Source organism: Sparus aurata, chromosome 3 (assembly GCF_900880675.1).
Source record: "Sparus aurata chromosome 3, fSpaAur1.1, whole genome shotgun sequence".
Classification (NCBI taxonomy): Eukaryota; Metazoa; Chordata; class Actinopteri; order Spariformes; family Sparidae; genus Sparus; species Sparus aurata.
The window spans coordinates 20,523,135-20,546,383 of NC_044189.1; the positions used below are offsets into that span (position 1 = coordinate 20,523,135).

The window sequence follows — 23,249 nt, forward strand, 5'->3', positions numbered from 1 at the left end:
TGGTGTTTTGATTTTAGCTTGTTCTTCTGCACCCAAAGTGGACAAATCATATCAATTAGTGATTGACTGTAACATTATAACATCATTGTTAGAAGTATTTGAGATCATGTAACAAGGGAAATGTTACACACTAGACACACTAGACAGATTGCTGTTTGTGTCTTAGACTGCAGAAAATCCAGGCTATTCATATAGTAAGTTAATAAGTTGTACATTCTTGGCCTTGACCAAAACGTTACTGTGCTGTGACTTAATGTGTTATTTGCAAACATGTCTGTATGCTTAATGAAAATTGTGCAATATTTTCTGCATGTTCTGAAATACAGAATGAAGGTTTCGCTGTTGAACCTCTCCCATGTCAACTATTTAACCACAACAGTTGCAATGATCCAGCTCCATTTTCCCCAGGCCTGATAAAACTTTTATAGAGCCAGGTTTTAAAGGTTCTACAGATGGGTGGAGGGTGTGAGATTTCACATAGTTCTAGCAAAATATGGGCAACCTCTCTTTGTTTCCCCCTGCATCCCTCCTCTGGACCGGCCAACCCCACTTGGCCATGAACAGAGTGAATGTCAGTACTGTGACAAACCCACTCTTTTACTTTGCTGATCCCAATCTGAAGATAACTATCTGTGTGTGTGTGTGTGTGTGTGTGTGTGTGTGTCTGCGTGCTTACTTGAAATGTTGGCAAGAGCAAGAAAGGTCAAGGGGATTGAAGCCATTTTGTGCATGTGCTTGTGCACGTATGCATGTGTGCAGGTTGGCATGGGTGCAGTGTGAACTTGACCCAGTTTGTAGAAAATTGGTTTTGCTCTGTGGAGCCTTAAAGATCCATAATAGGCTGCGGGGGGAAAGGTTGCCAAAGAAATGGAGAGAAAATGGGGAGCGAATGGAGAGAGAGAGAGAGAATTTTGAAGAAGATGAGAAATCTTTGGACATGAGAGAATAAAAAGAGGGATGGAGGAGAAAGCGAGAGAGAGAAGAGAAACGTAGGGAGAAGCAGGCGAGGCCACCGAGGGATGTTGTTGCAGTTATGATATTACAGCAGTAATTGTTCGCAGTAAACCACCAGAAATACAACTCTGTGTGTGTTTGTCTATAATTTGATGTTGCAACTTTGGAAAACCCCCATGATGATCATTCAGGGTTAAAAGTTCACAAGGTCAAGAGTGTGTGTTAATGTTTCTGCATCCGTATGCAAAAGTATGTGTGCATGACTCTCCCCACCTCATGTATTTTCTGGCCCATTAGTTTTCAGGGTCTGTACAGCTCGAGTGTATAGTCGGTCAGTAATTCACTCCTTAAGTATATTTACGGCAATGAGAGGTTTGTCTTCTGACATGTGGTGGGCTGGTAATGGCCTCTAATTGCAAGAGAAACCTCATTTCCAAGCACTAATCTGAAAAGACATGTAATTTTTTTGAATGTACTCACACACATGCAGATATAAGCAGACAGATTCATAAATGTAAACACACATGTGCAGACTGACATGCATCAGAATAAACAAGCGTGCACAGACTCCAGTGTACATAGAGGCACACGTGCACACAGGCGCAGTGGCCACACACACGATCTGAGCGCTACATAATACTATAATAGTGTAGTTACGAAACCAAACTGCAAATTGAGGAAATTATCTTGACAATTTACAGCATGTTGGTCCAGTTGGAGTTTTCCACAAACTTCTAGATATATTGAATGTTCTGATCTGGTTGGTATTTATCAGCACTTTAAATTGGCACCAAAATTATTAGAATCTCTATTTTTTTTACTAATTTCAAGCACTACATGACTTGTAGTTTATAAAAGAAGAAACTTTTCTGGTTCTCTGGCTTTAACCTAACCTTGGGAGGAGTGAGCAGCGACTGTTCAGCGCTCAGGCACCAACGAGCCGGTGACCAGAGAATTTACCTAATGTATATGTTTCGATGGTGGGGGAAACCAGAGCACCCGAAGGAAACACATCCAAGCACAGGCAGAACATGCAAACTCCACACAGAAAGGCTTCTGCCACAGCACCACGCTGTTACCTGTCCTATCAAATACAGCCATGAAAGTTATAATAACAATAGTGATAATAATAAACACTTAAGCAAGAAAGCAAAAATATCACAGCCTGGAGTTGTTCTGATTAGTAGTCTGGTCGTCTTGTTTAATTCTTCTTTAATCAGATTTCTGTACAGATTCTTGTATTCAAGCAACTTTTTGGTGAGAGTTTTGTGGTCTGTGTTGTTGCAGTTTCTCCAACTGGACATCATGCGAAAGGGAAATTCTTGCTGTGTTGGGCTGCGGGCTCAGAGTGGGCTGAGAGCAAAACACTCACATCTCAGCCTGTTCATCATGCCTCTGTCTTTGGTACTTCTGCAATCCAGTGAAGCACCGATGCATTCAAATAAAAACAGTAAATGAAACACACTCCCAGTCTATATGAAGCTGACATGACTGATGGGTTTGTGGGCAGTCTACATGGTCCTGGAGGGAGGAATGTGGTTGCACGAGTGTGTGTTTTGCATGGTTAGGCACTTATATGTTTCTGTATGTGTCTGCGTATGGTATGTGCGCATATATGTGTATGCAGCCACATATGGAAGCGGTTGTCTCATACGCTGTTGTTGTTCCAGCCAGGCAGCTACAACAGCGAGTGAACAGACCAGAGGGTGTGTGTGTGTGTGTGTGTGTGTGTGTGTGTGTGTGTGTGCGCGTTTGTGTGTGTGTGTGTGTGTGTGTGTGTGTGTGTGTGTGTGAGAGTATACGTGTGTGTTTTCTAAAGGCAGAATTCAAGTCAAATAGAGAATCACCACACAGATTGTAACCAGAGGACAAAATGTACTCCGTTGTTTTACTTTAAATTGTTCCACTGAGAGTGAAGTTTAAAATCTTCTCTCTCTGTTTGGTGACTTCTGGACATTTGGCGGCGTGATGGCAGCTTCTAGAGGTATTTTGTAAAACAGGCGTGTGTTTGATGTACGTGCATGTTCAACGCAAACTCAGACTTTGCTATGATGATCTCCCCTCGTCTTTTCCCTGTTGACGCACATAATCGCCTGCTTCTCACTTTCTCTCTTCATAAAACGAGTCTTGAGTTTTACTTTGATCGTCGTCGCCCTCCAAAGGGCGCAGCCTTCACTCCTGTTTCATTCCTAAAATTGATGCCGAGGGTCCCAGGCGGTTTCTGTCAGAATGGCCATGGCAGTAAAAACCCAGAGAAAACTCTTGATATTAGAGAAAAGTACTGTCTTTCACAGTGTGTAAGGTATTCCAAGTGAGACACAGATGATTGCAATTTTCCCCTATGACCACCGTATAATAAGGTACATGAACCCCTTCTTCATCTCCCTCCCTTCCGGCTTTTTGTTTCTCTCTTTGGCAAAATGGCCATCATCCAAAATAATATTTGCCATCTGATGAGTGCCTGAGATGAGTAGGAATACAGTTTCATGTGCCCCCTTTTTTTTTTCTCTTTTCAACTGTTCTCCGTTTCACTCGCATTTTGTTGAACTTGACTTTTTGACATGTGTGCCCCCCCCACCCCCCCCTCCCTGTTGCATTTTTTATACGTGTGTAAAACAACAGTGGGTCTTGAACGTTTGCCTGGGTGGTCTCTCTTGTACTCCGAGATCCCTTTCGCCTCTCCAGGGGTTTTTCATTTGAGAGTGTAGCGGTTCACTGCCACAGCTAGCCTGCAGCTTATAGCCCTGCTTCACTAAAGTTGTTTCAGTTTGATGTCTGTTAACCCTTTGTCCGTCGTGTTTGTGCCTTTTCACTGTTTTATACTCTTAATTCAAGGATTGGTGCATTTTTAAGCAGTCAGTTAAACATATAACCCCAGTCATTATTTGTCAAGTCAAAATAAATCGAGCTTGAAACCATGTAAGTTTGTTTTCAATTATTCTTCAGTCAAGCCTTTTAATCAAAATCAACAGGCTTTCAAATTAGCTCATTTTGTTTCCGGTTCCAGACGAATTAAACCTTTTAATTCACAGATCATTATCACAGTTTACGGCTTGACAGCTGATAGAAGATAAATTTGATAAGCCTGCTGATTTTAAGTTTGGCTGCAGTTGCGTGCTATTTCACAGCTTTCCAGCAGGGAGCACTCTTGGCACACACACTTGAGGGCTCCCTCAAAGTCTCACCAACCAAAGATGTCAGAGATTTTTATTAGAAATGAGTATTAGATGAAATCAAATTATTGGAATCAGAGAATAATAGTTCACAGTTAATCTCAAACATGTGTTGGCTTTCAGTTCTTAGTGTGATTGGCAAAATCCTACTAGATGTTTGATTGGTGAAGGTACTGAGCAGAATATGGGTTTGAGGTGCTCTGAATAATTTTGTCTATTCCACTGCATTCCAAATAGATTCCACCACAAGCATTAACCTTCAGCACGGCTTTAAAAGCTGGCCCATCTGCCCGTCCGTCCCTCATTAAAACAAAATGAAACACCAGCATCCTGAGCCACACACACAGATGCACACCGCTCTGTTTCTGAGTGACACAAATCCCAGCTCACATGACGCGTTGAAAAGTGAGTCGATGCCACAGCGGTGATTTTTATGTAAGACGTTTTCTTTCTGTCGGTCTCCCGCTCTGACGGGGTTTTTGACAGTTTGGAAAGTTTGAAGTCATGGGTTTTTAATCAGGGGCCTTGCGGCTGGGCTCATGGCATGGCGTGGTGCGGCATGATGGCTCAGTTCAAAGATGTGGGTCTGGGTTGGGGCCAAGCCTGGGTGGCACTGCTAGGAAGAGGGGGTGGGATGGAGAGAAAGAGAGAGAGAGAGAGAGACGGAGGGATGGGGGAGAATCTATCGACAGCACACAGCAGAGTTGCCCACAGACCCCCAAAGACCTGAACGGGCTGCATTAACCAGAGCTGATTATGTGTGTGTGTGTGTGTGTGTGTGCTTACAGTGCAGACTCTGGTGAACATAGACATGAACACACACACACACACACACACACACACACACACACACACACACACACAGTGTTTGATCAGTGTGGTGAAGAGATGAATTAATCTAAATCATTCTGCGGGTTTTAGCCTCGCCAGTTTTACATCAAGTCCTGCTGCTAATGTGTGTGTGTATGTGGCAAGTACTTTTACCCCCACTGTGGTAATCATGACCTGATGAACCATGATGAATTTTAAACATAATTTTCTATTAAAACAAAAAAAAAAACCCCACACATAATAAAATGAACAAACTAAGTTAGAAGGGTGAATAAGGAAGTGACCAGTATTTTACACGTTTTCACTTCTAGCTAAATTGAATGTTGGGCCGCTCTGAGGGAAAATAAAGCCTTTCACAGGCAGTTACTCACCATTTAAGTCACAATTTACCGTCCACAGTCTGTCCTGTCTGTCTCGACCATCTACCGATCAGTGAGAATCTGCAGCAGGGTTAGACCGCCCTCTCACCTCTCAGAAAAAGATCTGTTCGACTTTACTGCGTGGTCGGCTCTCACCCATCAATTTACTGTCCAGCAGGACTAGCAGAGGTCCCTAAAAGTGTGAGTTTCTCTGTGTTCAGAAAAAGAGTTATGAGTGAGTCTGACTGACTTTTAACAAAAAACTAGCGATCAGAAGACGCTTGTGAAGTCAAGACACTTTTATATATATCGGACATCTATTAACAACAGAAGTTAGAATCAGCACAGGCACACTTGATTAAAGGAATAATACATAAAAGTCAAAATTACATAATGTAATAAACAATACACATGTTTAATACAGAGAAGGCACAAACATGGAAGAACACCTAAAACTAGTAAAATTATAAAATCTGATTGAAAATGATAAAATAAGAAATTAGGAGAGATTGAATGAAAACCAGCAGCAGATTAAAAAGCAGTAAGAGTACGTTAGAAATACATTAAGTTTGAATTTGACAAAAATAATGAGGCTCTGCTAAAAACAGGAGAAAAAAGCTGTGTCTTATGTAATATATATAAGATAAGTAGCCTTTCTGAATTATAATATTTGAATCCTTTGTTACATATTTAGCCGTTTTGTGTATTTGCATACACAAATCCTTAATTTTACTGAGGGTAACGATCACCTGTCACAATAACTTCCAGGAGAGACGGTCAGAGAGTGCATGAGACAAAACATAATGTAATGTTTAAAGAATGTCAGTGGATATTTTCATCAGCGATATGTTGGTTGTTTAACAGTGTTTGAATGATTTAATTCCCATGATCCCACGCTGTTTATGTTCTTTGTTTTGTTTTGGTGTCACATAACAGCAGAAATCACATACTGTGTGTTTAAATTAGATTTAAAATTGTAAATGGTGGAAGAGAACTTGATGTGTGATGATGAATCTAGAGCAGAAAACAGAAAAAGCCGGATCACCTTTTGGTTTAGAGGTGTGAGAGGACCTGTTGTGAGGACGACCTGCGTGACCTGGACTCAGAAGAAGCCATTAGCAGACAAATAATGAAATGTGGAGCTAATCTGTTTGTGTCGCTTTCAAAACAAACAGGAAGAACAAAAAACTGACTCTGTGTGTCAATGTAACTTATGTTAGTGAGTCTGAACAGAAGTGATTTGTTGTCTGCTTTTGCTCCAGTTTGTGAGAGGATGACTGGTTTAACTGTTACAAGCATGAAAATTGGGTAATTAGCCGTGCGTATTTTAATCTCTGGGTCTAAACTCATGAGCTTGTTGATGGCCTAGAACGTGATGTTTGATGATTTCCACCAAACAATATTCCTAAACATGATGTCCCAACTGGGGGCAAGACACACTTCCTGTCGGCCTGCCACATCACTTTTAAGTTATCATGGAACTTCATTTATTCTGTCTTAAAAAGAAAATCATTGTGGCTCTATAAATCTTCTTTTGATACTTTAGATAACAAGGATGAAATTACTGGAGGTGGTAGAATTCCCCGGTGCCTCAGGTCATGTGTAATATGTGTAGAGGTGAAGTGGATGCAGTGTGTGTGTGTGTGTGTGTGTGTGTGTGTGTGTGTGTGTGTGTCGAGTCTTTCTCTAACAATAAGAGTTCTCAGTGCCGTTTATTCATTTGAGTATGTGTGTGTCGTGCCAGGGCCACATTAGAGAGGCCTTTCAAGTCATGTCAGCCTCCTCCTACTCCTCTGCAATAGTGCATGTGTTGTGGTCGGCTCAACAGCAGAACCCCTGCGAACTCTGACTGTGTGTGTGTGTGTGTGTGTGTGTGTGTGTGTGTCCATATGAATGTGTGTATGATGTTGGAGGGTTATTCCCTGCGCGTGGGATCCCCCAAAATCCTGCTGTATTTGTCTTGTGTTTCCGCCGCCTCCTCACTCTCATATCAGTATCTGTCTTTCTTTGTGATTGATACAATAGAGAGCTGTAAAAATTATGAGTACTGTCAACTTTGATTGTGTGTGACTCAGTTTAGTAGTCACCTCCATACGGCTATGATAAGTCTGCCGCTCTGTTCCCATAATGTCGTCGATGACAAACTTGGGGCCCGGTCTCATCCTCTCCTCTACACACACACACACACACACACACACCCTCTCTCTTTGATAACTGTGCCAGTCGCTCCAAGCATGCACTGACATATTTCAGCACACCAGCACTTACTGTGGATTGGGTTCAGAATAAAAGGTTAGCTCAGGCTTTGATCCTGACCAACCAGATAAAATGCTAGCACATTATTGCCGTGACACACCGCACCATTGTGCTTCATGTGCTCGCCAAAGGGGGAGCAGAGGACGGCGTGTACGTCTTTTATATGCTGTCAGTATCTTCAGAACTCTTCTCGCCACATGCGCTATAGTAGCTGCCTACTGTGAAGTAATATAAGGTGTTTAAGCTAATGAAACTCTCAGCGGCGTATCACCCTTCGTTAAGGCTATGTTTTCTTTAATCCACAAACAGATCAGCACATTACTCTCACCTGAACTATTTCACTCTTCTGTAAGTCCATAAAAGCAGTAATGATGTTTATACCAACTAACAAGAGCCTCATGCACGGAAAACATGATTATGTAGTGCTAATTGGTCTCCGTACAGTACTTTTTCTCACCTGATACCAGAGTATCTGCCAGGACCAGGTGCCAGTTTGATACCAGTTCTCCCTTTCCCTCAAATTTTAAATCTGTAGATCTTTCTGTGGAGAACTTAATGGATAATGACTAAAGATTTTTATGGCTGATAGTAGAATATTACACTCATATAGATCAGTGCAACCTTGATTTACACAATAATGCTGAATTATTGTGGCAGCCCTAACTGACAGCATATTGTCCAGTTTCTAGCACAATACTTACGTAGAGTCTGACCGAGCACATGAAAGGCTGCGACAGGTGATGTTGTTTTTCCATTCTTGTTAGCACAGTGTAATATTGTTGTGCTTCCAAACAATTTAACAGATTCAAAGTGTGGGTACATGCCTCTGTTGTGCCTGTGTGTGTGTGTGCATATGCATTTACAAACATCTTTACACGTCTTGTGTGTACTTGTGTTTCTCCACACTGTGGGTCTGTGTGTCTACATACCTGCTGGGCTGTACTGAATTGACTGGGCCCGGTCAGCATGAGTAAGCAGCCAGGGGAAGATTGAGGCAGCCAGATGCGGCGGCCCCCGGGCTACCGAGGATATCATTACCCCGGGTGTGTAGCTGGCCAAAACGGGAGCCCCCAAGCGGAGTTTCATCAAGGTGGACCCCCGTCTGTGGTGAGGGGGAGGATACCAGTTAACCTGTTGTCCTGCCGTGAGGAGCGGTATTAAGCGGCAGGTGGAAAGAGAAAGCATCCCGTGACTAGAATGAGAGAAAGTGTGCGGATACTTGCAGGGTAGCAGGCAGACACGCTCAAACTGTGGAAGATTGTCTCTTTTGATTTCCCTTCCCTGCTTCTTTTGCAACTCAACAGGAAACCCTGCAGTGCGTCTGTGAGTGTGTTTGCATGCACATTTTACATAAAGTTTTGTGTTATCATTTCTAAGCCATGAGTCCTCCTTTCAAATGTCATTTTACAGCATTATAGCTTTTGCTTTACTTTGAACAAACACACAAATGAATCAGAAAATTTCCATTCAAAGGAAATATCCGTGATATTTTCAGTGCTGACAGAACAACTTGATGCATGGCCGCTGGCAACGACATCAGCAGTATCTTCATGCGGGAATTGGACCGTCTCCCCTCAGTGAGGTAACCCATAGGCCATGAATCACGCTGCCTTGCTCCGGAGTCCTGTGGTCCCGGGGGTTGACGGTTTGACCGCTCCTCAATGTGGTCTCTCTCTCTCCACTCACGCTCCTCCCATTCCCATCGCCACACATTCCAACCAACGGACCGGTCACGTAAGGTCAAGAAAATAGAATAGAATAGAAAGCGATAGAATAGAAGTTGAGTATAATGTATCTTTTCCAGTGCTGGTTAGTTATACCCCAGTCGCTGCCTCACATCCCGAGGCCCATGCAGATTAATGACCACAGTTTGTGGAGGGAAAGAGGTGACTGACGGATGCCAAAACCATCAGAAGGAAATAAAGCATGGATGGAGAGACAAAAGGGCTTGAAAGGAGTCTTTTCCTGTTCTTTTCTGTTTGCAGCTTGTCTGTTTTGGCAGCTCAGACATGGAGCTAGTCTGGCAGTCTGCCTGTCTGGTCCTCTCTGGTCTCTCCTCCATACTGGTGGGTCACTGGTGTTTGGATCACTACAGCTGGCTGTTAACCACTGACTTGGACTGAGCCTGGCCGCCATGTGTTTGATTTAGCTTAGTCATTTATTATACACACACGGTATGAAAATTAAAGTCATATATCAAAAACTGTAAGTTGGGAGTGACAAAGAAAAGCAAACATGAAGACGGGGTGAGAGAAGGACGTACCGGGAAGGCTAAAATATAAAACGAAATAAGGCCAGAAATGAGTGCAATCATAGCGATGCAGCCGCTGAAGTGTTCCACCAATTGCAATCGCATTTGTACCTTTTAAAGAGCAGCAGTGAGTTCATCAGAAGCTCAGGCGAGTCCGAGTGATAAATGGACAGTTCATCCGGTGCAAGGGCGGCCCTCGAGCGAGTGGTTTCAACAGCGCCCCCGGGCCATACTCCAACTGAGTTAAACACACCCCGACGTGTGTGTCTGTGTGTGTGTGTATGCCGGAATTCATGTGTGTGAGAGAGAGACATGACACGTCTGAGGGTGTGATGTAGTCACTTCCTCCCACTGGACTGAGCGACTGTTGTCAGCTTGACCCTGCGCCAGTTAACCCCTCGCCACCCCTGGCATGGCAGGCGAGGGCCCCGGGTGTGTGTGCTGGAGAGAGAGAGAGAGAGAAAAGACAGATTGTACGTGTGTGTGTGTGTGTGTGTGTGTGTGTTGGGTAGCGTGTGTGTGTGTGTGTGTGTGTGTGTGTGTTGGGGTAGCGTGTGTGTGTTGGCAGACCACAGGTGTCTGGTCACGGTGTCAGGGTGTTAAGAGGTCCTCTGAGAGGCCCCTCCCGTCTCTCGGCATCTGTTTTCGGAGGGAGGGAAGGACAAAAAAGAGGAGGAGAGGTTGGCGAGGGTTACCAACACATACCCCGAGGGGTGAGGGGGGCTTGTTCATGGGGGTAGTAGCTCACAAGCAGGTGCCTATGTTGACAGTAGCCCTTCATACTTGAACCCCACCTCCTCACACACACACACACACACATACATGCACACACACACACACTTACAATAAATACTGGAGAGGCAAGCTTAATTGCAGAGCCTGATTGGAGGGAATGCACAGGGAATCCCCTTCAACACACACATCACTGGATCTTTCTGCTTGGGGTCAAAGGTGAGAGAAAAAGGAGAGCGCACACAACTCTGACATTTCCTGCTGAGTGTGTGTGTGTGTGTGTGTGTGTGTGTGTGTGTGTGTGTTTGATTTGCATGCAGAGTGACCAGTATGTCCACACATGCAGACCATGTGAGCTCAGGCTAATTTTATATTTCTACCCAGTAACGAATGCTTGATATTTATGTGCAAAGATTCTGCAGCTTTTATCCTTCACATGTTTTTGTTTTCTTAAAAAAACAAAAAACAAAAGGAAGAAATGCAAAAACAAGTGCGTGTGTTTGTAAATGAAACCCATTTGGAGCAAATGTTAGTTAGTCAGGTGTACCGGTGCACGTCTGGGAGTGATTATTTTGGTAAGAAGGGGGGGAAGGCAGCACACAGCGGGAGGTCGAGGAAAATTGGAACAGCTGTTGATTAACATGAGTGCTCTCTCTCTCTCTTTCTTTTTCTTTTACTCTCTCTCAGTAGAGGAGGAAGAGGAAGATGAGGAGATGATGGAGGCGAAGCCGGGCCCCGAGTCGGAGCAGCAAGACGATGACGAGAACAGGGAAACCAAAGAAGGTACAAAGGGAGGATGGATGGATGGATGATGGAAGAATAAACATCATTGCAGTGATCCTGATCACATATTCTACTATGATAAGATTTTCACTCAGTTCAGTTCAGAAGCCTTCCATCGATATAACACTATATCACCCATTTTAACAGAATCAGTTACAGAAGAAGCTGCTGCACCTTTCTCTTCTCTTTTTGGCCATAAAAGAAAAAAAAACACGCAGTTAGTTGAACATAATTGTGACTGATTGAGTTCAGGACTTTTCCTCTACAAATACTGAAACAGTTTGTGTGTATTATTTATTGTTTTTCATACTCACTGTTGGTCCAAGTCTCTGCCTCTCCTGCAGAACACCCGATTGTTGAATTTCAGTCTGTATGTACTTTTTCTTTTTCAGCCTCACTTTGTTGAAGCAGAGCAGCTAATACTGCTGTTGGGAGAGCAACAGTTCAGCAGACTGTCGAGTCAGATGCTCTGTCTGTCTGTCTGTCTGTCTGTCTGTCTGTCTGTCTGTCTGTCTGTCTGTCTGTCTGGTGACTTGTTTTTTCCTTAAAATCAAAACATATTTGCACACTGACGATTGACCCAAGAGTCCATAACATATCATCATCATAATTTTCTTGGCTGCTTGCAATTATCTGGCAGGCGCTAAAACGGTTTGAATTGTGATCATCGATTGTTGATCATTGATTCAAGAAATAGATCCAGGCTGATGGAACGTTACACCCCCAGTAACAAAACAAAGCAAATGTTAATTGTGTCCAGATAACCTTCAATTAAATCCTTCTAACTCCAATACGCTACTTACGTTCATGCTAATGAGCAGCTAGTTAGTGGTTAATATGTGTACCCTAATATAAAGTGATACCAATTTATGAAGCAGCTGCCCAACACAAAACGATCTTTCTCCCTCGACTTCTTACATGTTGTTGGTCAAACTGTCACGAGTTGCGGTCACTTGTGTGTGACACCCACATCCAGTCAGTGGGTGTATCAGATGGAGGGTAAAGGGGGAGGTTAAGGCGGGTCCAGCATATCAGTTCCATGGCATGTGGGGGTCAGCACTGATTAAAAACCTGTCACTTGACCTCCCCGACCACACTTCAAAGTCCAGACTCATGGACGATGTGTGTGCGTGCATTAGTATGTCGTTGTTTCATGTAGTAAAATATGGAGGGAACGCCTCGAGTGAGTGAAAACAGAACACATGATGGACAAACATATTCATATCCACTTGCACACACAGTCCTGACTGTACCGGGTGTGAGTCAAACACACACACACACACACACTCACACACAGATGTACGCGCACACACACACACACACACACACTCATAAATACACAGTCATCCGTCTCCTCTCCATCCTGGCCTATTAGAAGGTCTGGCCTTTGATCTCTGCCACTCGATTCACTGGGTCTCTTCTGACAACTCGTAAGAAATACAAAGGGATGGAGGGGGATCAAAGTCAAGAGGCAGGGTAAAGGTCGATATATGTGTGTGTCTGTGCGTGCTTGTGTGCGTTAAAATCGCATGTGTGCTGCTTGGGGACAGTGACTTCAAAAACAGGACGCCGTGCTGTGCGACTATTACGTTCAAAGGGAGGCGGGCTGCTCAGAGGGCTTTGTTTTCCTCTTGTTTATGAAGTTCTTACTGTAGGGTTTTATTAGAAAAGATGCATTAGGGACCTTTTGTAGTTTATTATGTCCTGGATGTGATTCTGGTTTTGATAGAGATGAAGTGAATTGTTAATCTGACATCAGAAGCAAATTATGTTCTCAGTGTTTTATATTTTACTGCGTACTGTCAGATACAGTAAGATATCTGCACTGTCACTGTAATTACTGGACAGCTGGTTCAAAACAGGAACATACCTTCACTTTACACATCATGTCAAATACTTTTTACTGGAATTTATGAGATTTAATTAGTGGGCACATGGTCCTCACAAATGCCTTAAAGTTTTGGATATCATGTGTGATTCTGTTAGATATAATAAAGAAGAAATGACATCATTATAAAGTGATCTGTGGTCAGACATCAAAAGAATTATTATTTATTTGTTAATACGGATAAATAATAGAGATGTGATACAACTCTCTGGAATAAAGAACAACAACTTAGTCAGACAGTCTGTCCATTAATATTGATATTTATTATAAGAAACCTTACAGTACTTTGTTGTTTTCTACTTCCAGCCTTTTTGTTAGGATGGTTTGTCTCTTTTCTTTCTCTTATGATTAGAATAAATGTAATATCTTTGGAATTTGTGCATTAGCATAATATTATATGATGTCACCAAAGGCTTTAGAAAAGTGAGATGGTCATTATAAATTGTTTTAGGAGAGAAAAGATAAAAAGAACAAGAAGAAAGAAGAAGACAAAAACATAATTTGAAATATTTGTGCGATGACTCGATAATACAACACATGTTTTTATGTTTATGTCCCGTCCACCAGGCTCATTTCCTGTTCTGCGGGAGCTGACGGAGGAGGAGAGGCAGCAGATCCTGCACTCTTCTGAGTTTCAGAGCTTTTTCGACTGCAGCATCCGGGTGATGGAGAGAGCTCTGGCCGAAGACGGTGACATCTTCTTTGACTACAGCGGCCGAGACGTGGAGGACAAAGAGGGGTGAGCAGGCGGGACGGTGGGAGGTAGAGAGGGAGGGAGGGTGGGAAGGCGTGTTTGGATGTGAGAGAGCACATGTGAGTGTTTACTTGCATGCCTCCAACTAAGAAATGATCTCTCAGACTGACTCATGCCCACTGTGTCACTCTAGGGGCCTGGAAGCTGCTTTGTTCTTCAAAATAAATGTCTTCCTGCTGATGTCACACTCTCAGGGGGTTAAAAACTCCTCTGAACTGACAACCACCACGTCCTAAAGAGCATTGTCTTGTCGTCTGAAGGCTTGCCTCCAAATGGAGGTTATCAAAGTGTTGGTTGAAGTTATAAGTTATAAGTGCAGAGCTGCTATTATAGAAGAATTCAGCTTTCACCAGCTCACTTCAACTTTGACCACTGCAGCCTCAGAGGAGCATCAAGCCTGTGGTCAAATAGAGATTAAGTCTAAAACAGGCCATGGCCCAGTTCTTCACATCAGCTCTCCTCTTTTTTCCATGGATGTGCTATTTGTGAAGTTTTAACAACATAACCTACATTTCGCTACCTTGTTCCACTGCTGTTCATTCTCACATACTGTTGCAGACAAAGTGGAGCGTTAAAACTAAAGGTTTGAAACTGTAGTGATGCAACAGTCTGAAGTGGCCAGTGGCAATCTGCACAGGATCTAGTTTGACCGCAGGCAACATGTTGGCTGAAATGTCTGACTCACAACAGTGGACAGCCAGTCAGACAGCTCTCTCTCCAAATTCCTCTCGTGTCAAGTCAATATGCTGAATCAGCCAATGGGTGCTGGTAAAGAGAAACTTTAGTAAGCTGCAAGTTGCAACTACCGATTATTTTAATTTTCGATGAAACTGCTGATTAGCTTTCGGATTATTCAATAAACCTTTTAGAAAAATGCTTATCACAGTTTCCAAAGTCCGAATTGATTCCTTTGTCCAAACAACAGTCCAGATGCCAAGACTCTTAAAATCTATACATTTAGGAAATTGAACATTCAGACATTTTTGCTTGTAAAGTGACAAACGATGAATTGTCATGATTAGTTATATAATTCCGCTTTACAAGTCAGTAAACTGCAGTGTAGCTCTGTGAATCAGTGATTGGTGGCAGCTGCCACAGGAGCTGTCTGCAGTGTGTTAAGGTAAAAAAGCTTCTCCTCCTCCTCCGGACGCTTTGTAAATATCTACACTCCAGATACTTTAGCAGTGATCACAATTGACTCCTGCAGACAGAAGGCATTTTTTTCTTGGCAGGTACCTATTTCATGTCTGTTGTGCGACTGGAACAAACCCGCTGTCTTCAGTCAGAGTAACCTTTGACTGTTTTCTCTCGTATCTTTCTTTCAGAGACTCAGGCAGTGGCTCCAGTTTGTCCTTAAGCAGATTATTCTATGATGAACACTGGTCGAAACATCGCGTGATCACCTGCCTTGACTGGTCCCCTCAGGTTAGTCCTGTGTGTGTAGCTCAGAAAAGTTTTACCAGCAATAATGCGAGTGTTATCATAAGTTGCTTTTAGAATATGGAATGATTGTTTGTTGTTTTGTTCGTTTCCCTCATCACCTCTTCCTCCTCCTCCTCCTCCTCCTCCTCTCCTCTCTCTCTCAGTATCCGGAGTTGCTGGTTGCCTCTTATAACAATAACGAAGATGCTCCTCATGAACCCGATGGTGTTGCCCTAGTGTGGAACATCAAATTTAAGAAGGCCACGCCAGAGTACGTCTTTCACTGTCAGGTAATTATACTTATCAAACCTCAACTATGGAATATGATGTGAGTCATGGTTGCCGGTCGTTGGAGGGGAGAAGTTAGTTGAGCTATTTCTTTTTTGTCCTCCGGTTTTGTGGGCGACTAGTGACAAGTATAAACTTCCAAACAAAGGAAAAAAGAACAAGAAGTCTTCTCTTTTGTGTCCTTGTTTTGCAGCTCAGAACTTCACACTCCGAAGCTTCTCCTGTATTTGTCAGACTTTACCTGGCAACCCTAGTTTGGCCACATCCAGTAATCTACAGCTTGTAACTTTTTTCCACACTTTTCCATGACAACAGCACCATCGTGACTTATAAACAGAGAGTAAAGAGGAGGTAAATGAAAGGCAGCCCCACATACAGTTATTGGAAATTGGATTATAGGTGAACGCTTCCACTTGGAGGTCAGTTTTAATGCGAGAAGGTTTAGTTTTTGGTGGGAAAGAAACCCACTGATGGGCGGGATGCTAATTGCAAATGACACTGAGAAACTGGTAGAAGGAGGGAGGGAGGAGAGAACGGGTGGAAGGATTGGGTGTGAGGGCTTCACGGCTCCCACGAGACAGGCGAGGCCATATAGAGACGTCTTGGTAGTAATGTGATGTGGCCTACCACTTCCTAATCTAACGGAGCTACATGTGTGTGTTAGCCCACCCACATTGATGCTAGCCTAATGTCAGCAGTGCTGCATTTCCCAATATTTGACAAGTCTTCCGCATACACGTCACTGGAAGTGAGGAAATATACTTGTGAAAGCATCGACGTCAGAGGCATTCACCTCACTGCTGTTAGAAGTGCTCACATGTAATCTCAAATTCACGTCTCAGCTCGGGAAAAAAATGTCTCACTTTTTCTCAAACACACACAGAACTACATATTCCTGCAGACCGCACGCTGCGTGCAAATATTTCGATATGACGCTTGCCATAGACGACCAGCTCCATAATGGATTTTTAAAGCGCTCCACTCTTTCACTGCACCATAATTTATGTCGTCGCTGAAATCCATGTGGTCTCACGGATAGATTACAGCTATGCATCTTGTAGCTGTAGGATTCAGTAGTTTTTCCATGTGGCACTCTGAGGAAGTATGTACAGTACATCTGACTTTATTAACAGTGCGGTTTACTGAGCATGCTGATCTGTGAATTGTCAGTGTTTGAATATAAGACGTCGGGGAACAAGGATATTTGTGTAAGCAGCTGATAAAATGCTCGGTTCATCAAAAGGGGGCAATAAGCTGCAAATGTCTACAGCAGAGGTGAGCTGGTAATGCGATCACTGGAACGGAGAAATTGTTACCTGTAACATTGTTTGTGATTCACTGACACATACAAACCACTTCTACAAGCACAAACTTGTTCATATCCATGAGAGTGGTCCTGAGTGAGTGTTTACTGGAAAGATGTGCATCAGATGAAGTGATATCAGATGTAGAAGAGAAAGAAGAAAAACTGAGAAAGAACAGAAACTCCCAAGTGCCTCACTTTCCTACCCTGCCCCCCTCCGACATGTTAGTCAGGGAGGCTGTGTGGCCTGGGGCTGTTCATGAGGGGAGTAAAAAAAGTGAATGACAGAAAAACAGAAAAACATAGATAGAACGATGGAGTTCGAAATGGAGCGGCCATATAAACAGTAGAGGATAAAACTGAGTGGAAAGAAAGAGGAGGTTGCAAGTCATTTGGAATCAGCCACGACTTCTCCTGTCACTCTTGGATTTGGATGAAAGCAGCACAGGAGCGGTTAGACGAGAGGAGAGGGTTTTTTTTCTTGCTCTTTCTTTCTGCAGTGCAAACTTTGCAAACAAAGTCGCGACTCTCTAGTTAGCCGCGGATCAGATGGCTCTTAATGTGCGAGCATGTTCTGCCGTTTAACCCCCCAAAACCACAGAGCCGGGCGCCTCTTCCCCTCGCCGTCTCTACTTTCTCCCATTTCTCCTCTCACCTTCCACCTCCCATCCTTGGCTGGAGGAACAAGCTGTTCACGTGCATTCTCCTTCCATCTGTAATCATACACGCTGGCTGTTTACTGCAGGTACACACAAATATATATGAGTCGGCACTCACTCGTGTGTTGGCAGCACACTAGAAAACTTATTTCAGACATTTCAGACATTTTTTCCCCACAGAAGCTGCTTTCATCTGCTGGAAGGATACGTATCTGTGTTTGTGCATATGTTGCATATGTGAGTATTGTACACATCTGTAAAGGCTGTGGAATGTGTGTGTGTGTGTGTGTGTGTGTGTGTGTGTGTGTGTGTAGGATACAAAAGAATGACAGTGCTGGGTCAGTATTGGAGGCTTGGGGTTTGTGGTTGAGGTCTGCTTCAGCAGGAGCTTTATTGTATAAGGCGATGGCTTATAGAAGGCTTCATGTTTCAGACGGGGTTTCTGTGAGGTCAGGCTTCTATATTTCTTGCCGGGCTGTGTGCAGTTTGGTGAATGAGCTTAGCAATGCAGAAACTGTCTGTTTAACAACACTGAAGCTCATATTCAGGGTTAGAATATTTATACCTACGCAAGGGAACATTTTCTTGTGGTGTTCAAACATCTGAGGTGTTTTCAGTGCAGGTTTTAATTCTGGACTGTTTGATATCAATTATCTACTGTTGTAATGATCTAATTCATTTGCACTGGACCCTATAATCTATTCTCAACTATATTTACTTTGAATCAGCGTTGTCCTTGACGTGCTGGTGCAGTGGAAAGTGAAAATGTAAATGCTGGTGTCGGCTTGATTTTGGGAGTGTCAGTGTGCAGTTTTTGGCAACGAGCAGCAGTGTTGTAATATTGTGTTATACACTGCAATGCAATATTTGGACAGACAGGTCCTGGTTTGACGAATGTTGTTGCCTTGTGGACTCAACAGATTTTAGTCATGCTTTCAGTGTTCCCTCCTTTTTTTTCCCCACAAGCTCTTATTTAGTGACCTTGCTCTTTTTTATTGCAACCATTCAGAGAACCTTCTGGCCTTTAAGTTTGAGGATCTCTGGATTCAAAGTGAAAATAGTATTTCTAGAATATATTTCTGCAGATTTAACATTGTAGTTTAAAAGAGTCTTTAGTAGGGGCATTAAACATGTGGTCAGAACAGTTTTCATACATTGATGCAGTTTTATATTTGCAAATATTTGTTTTTTCACCTTTTATTCAGCTTGTTTTCTTCGAGGTGTTTTACTTTGTACATCTGGTTTAACAAGGTAAATCATCATGAAGTTAAATCATCATGAAGTTGAAAATGTAATCGTTATCTAACTCTGTTTGATTTTAGAAAGTAAGTCAACTATAACTGAAATGAAACAGTACCTCAGTACACTACGGGCCTTTTTACGATCTTTTTAAGGGCTTGTGGCAGTTTCATGACCCCAGTTAAGGAGCCATTGATTTGTAATATAGTGGAGGGAGTGTGTGAGCCATCAGTGTGTGGGTTGGGCTTGTACTTTAGGAAAGGGGCTGCCGCCGCTGCGGGTTCTGGTACCAGTTGAACGTGCCTTCCCTCATCATGGCTGTCCCAGCAGTTGGACCCATCATCGCTCCATCCCAGTTGGGTCCAATCTTGTAACTTCACACCAGCCTCTCAAGTGGGCAAAGTCACACCACATTAAAGAGCCCGTTTGACTTAAAACCTCTGCTGAACCCCCCAAACCACACGCTTGCCTGTAACAACCCCCGCCGCTACTGTCATATCCCATTGGACTCAGTCATATTTTTATTAATATCTCGCTGCCTTGCGTCGCTCCCTAGGCCTTTGGCACTCCTAGAAAGGTTGAGTAAGAGAAGCAGAGCAGGAGGAGAGGGAGGGAGGGTGAAGGTAGAGAGAGTTATAGAGAGAACTGCACAACAGCATTAATCACAGGCCTCGTCTAAGTTCAAATCAGATTGAAAATCCACAGGAGGATGAAGCAGCATTGTGTCCAGAGAGCATAGCAAAGATATCTGGGGGATATCTGTGGCACGGTGTTTTATTTGTGGCAACTAGAAAGAAAAATCATTGAGAGTGTTGAAGTTGGAGTCGATGTCAACGACCGAGTCTGTGGAACTTATACCATCAAAGCACCATGGAAAGGTGTCGATGAGAATGGAAAACTGGCAAAAAATCCAATTTTATGACTTTAGATTATTAGATTCAGACAGTGTTCTTTATTCAGCACTCATGCATTCAGCATGCTGGCATATTTTGAAATGATAATAGTTGAGGGAGTTCAATGTTTTGCTAAATATGCTAATTTGCTTTCCAGCGGAGAGTACAATCATAAGATCGATACCCCTCTTTAGCTGTAGCCAGCAGCCAGTTATCACGAGCTCAGCAGAAGTCTGGAAATAGTGAACCAGCGAGACAAAATCTGCAGACAAGCTCATCTAAAGCTCACTAATTACCATGTTGCCACTCTCTTGGTTACTTAGAACAAAAATCACTTTTTTCCTAAAATATTAAACGATTTCTTAAGATTCAGGTTGCAACGTGTTGCCCTCCTGAATGGTGGGAAAGGCTCCTATAGAGCCGTGGTTGGTGCATCATGGCAGACTGTGTGGAAGAGGACCTGCTCCCCCTGTACACACAGGAGGCCCATTCTAAGGTAACATAAAACAAACTGTTACCTTAGTAACTGATTAAAACATAACAATGAATATTATATTCCTTTTCTGCGAATTGATCTCCCTAAACGCTGCATACTGGACCTTCAGGAAACACTCAACAGAAGGTATCAAAAGAAATATCTGCACCAAGCCATGAAACTACGGCAATTAGAGGAAGAGGAATTAAACATTCGAGTCTTAACAGTTTCATTTTATGTCGTTTAAACTCTCACCAAAGTTTGTGGCAACACATCCTGTAAAATGGGATTGATACTAATATCCCGAGGAGGAACTTGTACCATCTATGAATAGAATAGTATCGATATCTATCTAAGTTTCAAAAGCAGAATAGAAACAACTACATTATATTTATAACAGGAATCCAGCATTAACGCCAAAAAACCAGCAAGAGTGAAAATATGAGGCAAGCAAACAAACAAGATATGGAAAATAAAGGGAAAGGAGCTGTAGGAGGCAGAGAAAGGCCTTTTTGTGTTCCCAGAGCTCTCACTCTGTCAAACCCTCATTCTTTGCCTGCTGAAATCGAGACTCCGCTTGGTATTTCTCTCTCCTTGCCAGAAACCACAGAGTGACAAAATCCGTGGGGTGTCATAAACGAGCGAAGCCAGGGGGAGAAAGGGAGGAGAAAGGTGGTCGGGAGGAGGGGGGGAGGTTGAGAAGAAGGGATGCAGGGGAAGACAGTCGGATCCATCTGGTCCTGATAAGGCAGAGTGGAAAACAGATGAGTGTGGTGAGCGAGGGGGGAGAGGTGGGAGGAGAGGAGGGATGGAGCGTGGGTCTACTTGGGAGGATATACTGTCTGGCGTGCCCTATCACCCCCCCCACCCCTTCTCCCTCTTTCTTCTCGCCATTGCACTCTCGATCCATTTCTTGACTTCCCAAGCCGACTTCAGCAACAGTTTGTTGCCCGAGGAAAGAACGAAAGAGAAGAGGAGGCAACAAAGGAGGGAGTGTTCGACTCTCTCCAGCCTTCTCTCTCCCTCTGTCATTTCTCCAAACCTCCCTAATCCCTCGCTGGGTGCCATCTTTCATCACAGCCTACCATGTGTGTATTATCCTCGACAGAACACTTCCCATTAATATAATAAGGGCTGCCAGAAGCACTTAGCCTTGTGAGCCTTGTGTGAGATACGGTAGATGATACTTTGTGTGTGAGAGTTCCTCCATCATGCACACACACACACACAGAACAGACCTTGCCCGAGGACAGAAATGAAACCCACTGTTCTGACTGCGTAAGCGTCTCCCTGTAAAACTTCCACAATTTATCTCAGGCCCAATATACCGAAGCGACTCTCTCTGCTGCTTTTTCTTCCGGGAGCTGTCACTCCCCCACATCCTCTCCGTCTGGGCTGGCAGGAGACGACTTGGCAGGTGTCTGACCCACGCTGCATGCGAGATGAGATCCATCCACAGAGCCACTCTGCGTTTGGAAATGAAATGTCAGGCTCGGTATCCAGTCAGCCCCTGATATGGCGATGCAATCATAGCGGGAGTATTGCAGACACGAGAGTTGTTGAGGTGTTATTCAGACAGATGTGGTGCTCGTGTGACTGGTATGTTCAGACTTATGAATCTGAAATATAGAGGAGCTGCAGGGGATGGGAGGAGTGTGGCTGTATTTCATTTAACGGAAAAGTTGTACAAGCTCTGTAAGTATGAATACTACAACCAGCAACAGGCTAAGTTAGCTTAGCACAACGATCTGAAGTGAGAAACAGCTCGTCCGGCACCTCAAACACTCACTCATTGATTTGTACGTCTTTTTAATACTGTAGGTACTAAAACCAGGGTGTTACTCGGGACGGGATGTGAGAACGCTGTCGGTCCAATTCTTTCTGATTTCTCATTCATTCTTAATCAATGTTCTGTGTGGATAAATGTGCTCAGTCTGACTGGGTGGCACTGAAGCTATTATAACATTTACCCTCGTCACAGACGTGCTGCTCGTTGGGAGGCAGTGGCACCTGTTCATGGCTTTAAAGCCCAGATTCTGTTGAAAGATGTTTCAGGATATTCCTGCTGTTTTCACCCTGACTTGTATTTATATGTTACGGACATAACAACCACGTCTCTAGTCCTCTTTTTTAAGTGAGAGTAAGTTGCTGGACATTTTATTTCTCTAGATCAGATCAAAGGCTTCAGTTCTGATGGATCGGACGTTAATTTGCCTTGTGTTGGGTTTTCTGTACCAGACTATTTCTTGGCTGAGCAATCTGTAGCTTCGTATTTACGGTACAGACATGACAGTGATATTGAACCTCTCATTAAACTCTCAGACAGAACGTGAATACACATAATCCCCAAAATGTCAAACTTTTCCTCAGATTCAGTCGTGTTTACACTTCTCTCCAGTATATAATAAAAACAGTATTCTGCTTCATGAATGAATAAAAAGTCTACAGAAAGACTTCCCGTTCGAAACATAATCAAGCTCCCCATAATTCAGCTCTGAACTCAGTCATTAATATTTGACATGGCATTCAAATTGAGAATCCACTTTGGAGTGTCAAGCTATTCCCCTCGAGCTTAAATCATAAACTTCCTTATAGCGCGGGACAAATTGATCTTATTTCAGCACCAAATGACATACAGTACATTTAAAAGGCACATAACTCTAAAACATATGTGCTGATGTGACATTTGATTAGAACCATTTAGGGGGAAGCGGCTTTCATGTTAAGTCCAAGTCGCTGCTGGCAGGCGCCTCAAAGCGCGCCGTGGGGACAAAGTCGGGCTAATTTTCAGTAGCTCTCTCAGTCAGCCCGACAGTACACGAGGGGAATGATGGCATAACCTGTGGTTTCTCAAAGAGGGGATTCACAGTGTTTTTCCTCTTTAGATGGGGACACTGATAGGGCTTAGGAGTTAAACTAACATATGGAGCAAATAGAGGGGGGTCTTGATTTGATTTGGCTTCTCTTTGTCGTTAATCATGTGGGGTAG

General features: G+C 43.4%; 1 protein-coding gene across 19 annotated transcripts in view; it reads left to right on the top strand.

The window, feature by feature from the left end:
• Nucleotides 1–23,249, top strand: part of dync1i1a (dynein cytoplasmic 1 intermediate chain 1a) — a 54,478-nt gene that overhangs the window by 11,943 nt on the left and 19,286 nt on the right. For 14 of the 19 annotated variants that reach the window (XM_030412224.1, XM_030412227.1, XM_030412234.1 and 11 more), the window contains 4 exons: nt 11,244–11,339; nt 13,795–13,966; nt 15,307–15,406; nt 15,568–15,693. In XM_030412224.1, the coding sequence (XP_030268084.1) occupies nt 11,244–11,339; nt 13,795–13,966; nt 15,307–15,406; nt 15,568–15,693 (494 nt within the window). The remainder of the gene's footprint in view (nt 1–11,243; nt 11,340–13,794; nt 13,967–15,306; nt 15,407–15,567; nt 15,694–23,249) is intronic. The other 5 variants (XM_030412237.1, XM_030412225.1, XM_030412232.1 and 2 more) reach the window with 1 other exon arrangement.